Here is a 7079-nt window from a genome sequence, read left to right as displayed (position 1 = left end):
AAAACATTGGATTTCCCATTTTGCTTTATGGATTTGAGTCTTTCAGACCACATAGTATAAGGAAAAACTTAAAAGGCAAAACATACATAATTTACTTCACACTCTCTTCTATTGCTTTTTGGTTTATTTAATTTAAAAATAAAACTCTGTCATGCAGTTAATACTAAGAAAAAGTGTAAAAAATTGTAACAATGGCAATGCTATATTCCCCATCTGTTGGGCTCTATCCTAAAATGATCAGTTCTTAAAATGAAAAATTAATTTAAAATATTTTTCAGATGGGTGACTGAAGTTTTCTTTCTTTATTCATTAATAAATAGTTTTGAGTACTTTCTGTGTGTCAGGCACAGGGCTAGGATGTAAGGATACAGTACAGAGAGCGACCGGTTTATTTTAGGAGGGTGTTTGAAGGTGTAAACCTGGGATAGGAGGCAATCTGGAAAGGCACAGAAGGCCTCGTAGAAGCCAGTTCTTGGGATATTCCTGCCAGTGATTCAAGCAGCAAGTAACTAAGTGGGAACATTCTTCATGTCAGTAGTTACGATGCTCTGTTATAAAAGGGATTTCCCCCAAGTTGCCTTATTACAAATCCCCCGATAGGTGACATTCACATTCCTCCCCACACTCCAATACTAAATCAGTAAGTAGCATTAGGTTCCTTTTTTCTTTTCCGTGGATTGATCTCAACCAGGAAACTAGGTGAATTTTGGAGTTTCTCCTGTCCTAGTGTTCTGGCGTATTTGTCGACCCCTCAGAGTGCAACTTTCTCAGAGACCACCCTAACCCTGAATGCTTTGGAGGCAAAGATGGGTGGTAGTAGAAGAGGAGACAGCAGATGGGGAGGGGTTGAAAATTATTTTGGAAAATAACTCCCAGATGTATTTTCTGCCATTACTTTACATTCCCTTGGATCTGTTCTAGTTCTGCCATTTAGCGAGTGCTCATAGAAGACGCCAGTGGCCACTGCGGGGAGGATGGAGAGTTTTGGTGACTCAGAAAATAGCCATTTGACATTCAACCTTCTTTCTTTTGTCCAGAGAGAGCTCACAATAATTCAGTCGTGAAGTTAGGGCGCTGAGATCAACACCTGCACAACCATGAGGCAGATTTAAAAGCGCCGTTATTTTCTTGGTTTCCCATCCAAATGAATATTGATAGAGTTTCTCTTAAGAAAGTTCTCAACTCTCCCGTTGCGGGTGGTTACTCCCAAATGTTTTGGTGACCTTAACGAAGGATGTCTGGATAGGGCTGCGAAATACAATTCTGGATTCCTAGTTAAATTTTAATTTCAGATAAACAACAAATCATTTTTTTCAGTATAAATATGTCCCATACGACGATTGGGATGTGCTTATACTGAAAAAAATTATTTATGCCATCTTGTATTTTTATTTGCTAATTCTAGCACTCTGCCTGGGCAATAGACACCAGAGTCTTCATCTCATGATATGAATAGATAGATCAGATGATGACTTTAAGGCACAATTGTCAGCACAGTTTTGGTGCCATCAATAGCAGCACAGTTTATGACACACCCACACACTCATCAGAATTGCAGTGGTTGCCATGCCAAGTTACGTGAACATGGTCCTTTCAATCTAGGAAGACAATAATGGGACAATATCAACAGTGGTAAAGCAGATAAAAAGAAAAGGGAACATAAAAACTTGACGGACATCAAAGGAGAATATAGAATAAATAAAGTACTTCTATTATGTGGACAACTCGTTGTTAGGAACTGACACAAGACCACAAACATTTCACAGAGGTCACTGGGCAACTGTTGACATCTTCCTATTTGGAGGCAAAACAATGACTCAGAAGTAAAAGAATCTCTGCTTCGTTTAACAAGCAGAATTTCCCAAGGTCCAGAATCACCTCAACTGCTCATCTCTGCAAGGCATTTCATGGGATTAAAAAATTACATGCATATATAAAAAGGGATACATGTACACACATTACTATACACACATAAATAAGGGACAATGAACCATGGATGCAATCAGAAAATTCTCACATATTTATGTGTAACAGATCTGATCAGTTAGCCGTCAGTAATGAATGACCCTGATAACCATGTTTGGATCAATGGTGCAGGTGTTGCACTGGTGACTAAGATGACTGAAATGACCCAGTCCATTGTGCTAAAACCTAGTTTTATGGTGAATGCTCGCTTGGCAACCAGTTTACCAGACTTTAGAAACTGATTTTAAATGATTGATTCAGAAAGTCTGTATGTAGGATTAAGGTGGCCTAAGAGATTGTCAGGGGTTATCTGTACATTTTTCCATATTCTTTTCTTATTATAAAAGCAATGCATAACCATTGTAGAGAGGTTAAGAAAACAGGTAAGATGAATGATGAAAAGAAACCACAATCTCACATCTCTGAATTCCTCTTTAAATTTGTGAATAATGACATATTTTATATACCACCAAAAGATCAGAAAACAATCTATCAGATTTCTGTCTATCCCCACCAACATTAAATATATTTTACTCTTATTATTATTATTTGATTTACAGTTTTATTTTTTAAATAATTTTCTATTTTTTATTTTATTTTTTATCCCTTTTTTTTTAATTTTTTGCCGTACGTGGCCCTCTCACTGTTGTGGCCTCTCCCGTCGCGGAGCACAGGCTCCGGATGCGCAGGCCCAGCAGGCACGGCTCATGGGCCCAGCCGCTCCGTGGCATGTGGGATCCTCCCGGACCGGGGGAGGAACCCATATCCCCTGCATCGGCAGGCGAACTCTCAACCACTGCGCCACCAGGGAAGCCAAATAATTTTCTATTTTTTAAAGGAAATATGTTAAGGACCCATCTCCATCGCTTCTTCACTTTCCTCCTTTCTCAGGGGTAACCATTACCCTGAAATTCTTGTGCCATTCTCATGGATGCTTTTACAATACATGTATGGATACATAAACTACCTTTATAATACATGTATAGATACATAAACTATTGTTTTGTGTTTTTTAAAAACACATCCTTTGGAATTTGCTGTTTTCACTTATTATGTTTCTGAGATTTATTCACGTTTATGCATGCAGATCTAATGCATTCATTTTAACTGCTGTACAGGATTCCATTGAATGAATGTATCCATTCCCATACAAAGAGACATTTAGAATGTTTGCACATTTTTCTCTAATACAAACAGTGTAGCAATTGGTGTCTCTATGTACACATGTTCAAGAATTTTTTTAGAGAGTACACCTAGAAGTATAATTTACTGGTTGGAAAATATAGAAACCTTCAGTTTCCTAGGTTTTGAAATTGCTTTTCAGAGTGATGATGCCAATGTATACTTCCACCAGAAATGTGTAATAATTGCCCCATGTCTTTAATAACACTTGATATTATCAGAGAGTAATAACACTTGGTATTATCAGAGAGTAATGTTTGCCAGTCTGATGAGTTTGAAATAGTCATTGATTTAACTTATATGTCACTAATTGTTAATGGAGTTCAGCAAATTTTTCATACGTTTATTTGCCGTACAAGTTTCTTGTTTTGTCAATTACTTATTCATAATTTTTGCTTTAAAATTTTTTTTCACTTGTTTTTAGGAGTTTTCTTTTAATATGGCTTGGACACATAATCCACTGTTATATCATTTGCAAATATTTTCTTCTAATCTGTCTTGTATTTTATTCTGTTTATGAACATCATATCAAATATTTAAATTTAGAGTACTAAAATCTATTCATATTTTCTCTCAAAGTTTGTGCTTTTCATGTTTTGTTCAAGATACTCTTCTTTACCATAAAGGTATTCTCCTACATTTTCTTCTAAAAGTTTTATAGTTTTGTTTTTTTACATTTAGGTTTTTAGTTGTTCTAGAATTAATGTTTGTTTATGGTATGCAATAAGGGATATGGATTAAATTTTATCTTTTTTTCATATGAATTTCCAGTTGTCTTAGTGCCATTGGTTGAATGATACATTCTTTCCCTATGGATTTGTAATGTCATCTCTGTTATATATCAAGCACCCATATAAATGAGAATCTGTTTCTGGACTCTATTCTGTCCTATGATCTATTTGCCTATTGCTGCTCTATTGCCACTCTGTTGAGGGTAAGCCTCCTCTTTTCATTCCTGCTTTCTCCTCCTCAGTTCTCTACTCTCCCATATGATAGGGGTGGTCACAGTCTGAAAAATCATGTTGAGATTTTGATTGACACTGCATATAATTTTTAGATTAATTTGGAGAGATCTTTACTATATTGAGTCTTTACTAAATAGCTATCTTTACTATATTGAGTCTTTTCATCTGTTAACTTGATATACCTCTCTTGGTTTTAGTTCTATTATTCTATCCAATAAAGTTTCATATTTTTTGCATGAGGTTTTTTTGTTTTTATTGCATATTTTCCCTAAGTTCCTTATACTTCATGAGGCTGTTGTAAATGAAAAACTTAAAAAAAAAATAAATTTATTTATTTTTGGCTGCCTTGGGTCTTTTTTGCTGCACGTGGGCTTTCTCTAGTTGGTGAGCAGGGGCTACTCTTTGTTGTGGTGCGCAGGTTTCTCATTGTGGTGGCTTCTCTTGTTGTGGAGCACGGGGTCTAGGCGTGCGGGCTTCAGTAATTGTGGCACGCAGGCTCAGTAGTTGTGGCTCGTGGGCTCTAGAGCACAGGCTCAGTAGATGTGGCACACGGGCTTAGTTGCTCCGTGGCATGTGGGATCTTCCCGGATCAGAGCTTGAACCCATGTCCCCTGCATTGGCAGGAGGATTCTCAACCACTGCGCCACCAGGGAAGCCCCATAAATGGAAAACTTTAATGACATTTACAATAGTTTGTTGTTATTGTATAGAAATGCAATTAATTTGGGTATATTGATCTATATTTAGCAACCTTGTTGAACTTTTATATTTGTCTTAGTTTTTTTGAACCAATCTTATTGTCTTTCAATAATGACAGCTTCATTTTTTTCTTTCCAATTCTTATACCTTTCATTTTCTTCTCCTTGTCTTACCATGCTAGCTAGAGCCATCTTTACAATGTTGAATAGAAATAGTGATGGTGAACATGTTTGCGGTATTCCTGATTTTAAAAGGAATGCTTACAATGTTTCATCATTGAATATGTTTGCTGTAGGTACATGAGGTTAAGTTTGCTGATCTTTCTGGTTTGTTAAGAGTTTTTGGTTTTGTTTACTTTGTTTTGCAATTAACTGATGGGGGTTGAATTTTATCAAATATTTTTTGTACATCTATTGGGACTGTTGTATGATTTTTTTTTAATCCTTTAATCTATGCTTTTCTTTTTATCATATTACATTTGCCTGCTTTTGGTGTCAAAAGTGAAGGAAGTACCAGCTTCACAAAACAAGTCGGGGAGTTTCTCCTCTTCCTTTTTTTTGAGATCAGTTCTTTTTTTTTTTTTTGGATTTGCAAATACAGTTTATTTTACAGAAATTCAACATTATAAACAGCAGGCACTTCCCAGCCCCCTACCCCCCTCCCCGCAACCCGTACCTCTGGGTGCAGACCATGCTATGCAGAGTGAGCAGTGACGCAGCCGTATTGCTTTGGAGGGAGATTCGAGAGCGATGGAACCTGCCTGCACCACTGCCTGCCTGCCCCACACACGCACGCGCCTGCCCGCCTCGCAGGCCACCAGACTCTGTCTGGGCGCAGCCTGCGCTGGACCAGTTAAATGGATCCAGCCCAGGTCTCCAGTTCCTTCATGTCATCGTCTTCCTCTTCCTTCTTCTTGGTGGGTTTTGATGGTAGGGATATAGAGGGAACATTTGGTAGAGGGACTGTTTCCGGTCCACTGATTTCCAGCAAATTCTTGTCTAGTTCCTCCTGTTCTAGTTCTTCTAATTCTGCCATGAGCTCATCCTCGTCAAACTCTTCTCCAAACCCTACAGGTTTTGAAATAGCTGTTGAAATCTCTTCTGCAAGTTCCTGCTGGTCAGCAAAGTCCTGCATTAACTCATCAACTTTATCGATGTCCATGTTGTCGTGGGCAGCCTTCATGGCTTTGGAGGCATAGTCCATGTTCTTGAGCACCTCGGTGTTGGTGTTAGCATTCTCCAGGACCTCTCGCTGGAATTCGATGGTTGACAGTGTGCCGTCGATCTGTGCCAGCTGCTTTTCATACCTCTTCTTGCGCTTCAGTGCCTGGCGGGCAGCACGCTGTTTCTGGTGCCGTGCTTCTTGGCGGCTGTCAGCTCCTGCTCGATCTTCTTCTCCAGGAATTCCTGCTTCTTACTTAGCATCTCCTCCGTGTCCCGAAGCCTCTGGATGGCCCTCTGGGGGGTCGGGCCGCCCTTGCCGGCCTTACCCGCTCCAGCCCCGAACAGCTTCGCGAACACCGACATGGTTGCTGCTCGCCGCGCCGGCCTGCGTCGCCTGCTCCGGCTCGGCTCGGCTCGGCTCGGCTTTGGCGCCCTCTCCGCGCTCCCTGCAGCCGCAGGCCTCTCCGCCATCTCCGCCCTAGATCAGTTTTTATAAGATAGAGTTTATGTTTTGAAGGCTTGATAGGATTTTGTAGAAGTGTCTGAGCCTGGTATTTCTGTTTTCTTGTTTTGTGGATAGATTTTTCACAACTGATCCAATTTTTTTTTTTGGTACGCGGGCCTCTCACTGTTGTGGCCTCTCCCGTTGCGGAGCACAGGCTCCGGACGCGCAGGCTCAGCGGCCATGGCTCACGGGCCCAGCCGTTCTGCGGCATGTGGGATCTTCCTGGACCGGGGCACGACGTGTCCCCTGCATCGGCAGGCAGACTCTCAACCACTGCGCCACCAGTTAAGCACCAATTTTTTTTTTTTTTTTAGTGTTATGGTCTTTAGCTTTCTATTTCTTCTTATATTAGCTTTGATAGGGTTTTGTTTTCAGAATAAAAATTCCATTTTATTTATGTTTCCAAATTTGTTGGCATGAAACTATTCACAGTATTCTCTCATGATTTATAAAATCTCTTATTTATCTGTACTTATATTCTTTTTCTTATTAGGTTGTGTTTTTTCATGACTTCTTAGTTTTACTTAGAGACATTTGCCTTGTACAGTCTTTTCAAAAGATAGCTTTTATTTTTCTTGATCATCTACTTTTTTATCATTG

General features: G+C 39.5%; 1 protein-coding gene across 1 annotated transcript; it reads right to left on the bottom strand.

Annotated features, from left to right (window-relative positions):
* Positions 1-5036: 5036 nt before the first annotated feature.
* Positions 5037-6337, bottom strand: LOC309969357 (charged multivesicular body protein 4b-like; the record flags this gene model as incomplete). The annotated part of the gene is given in 2 exon segments (XM_082851134.1): positions 5037-6154; positions 6157-6337. Coding segments are annotated over 2 exon segments (672 nt in total). The 3' UTR covers positions 5037-5663.
* Between the last annotated feature and the right edge of the window lie 742 nt (positions 6338-7079).

The sequence above is a fragment of the Leucopleurus acutus genome (assembly GCF_964270905.1).
Source record: "Leucopleurus acutus genome assembly, chromosome: 1".
Lineage (NCBI taxonomy): Eukaryota > Metazoa > Chordata > Mammalia > Artiodactyla > Delphinidae > Leucopleurus > Leucopleurus acutus.
This window is presented reverse-complemented; position numbering and strand designations above follow the sequence as displayed.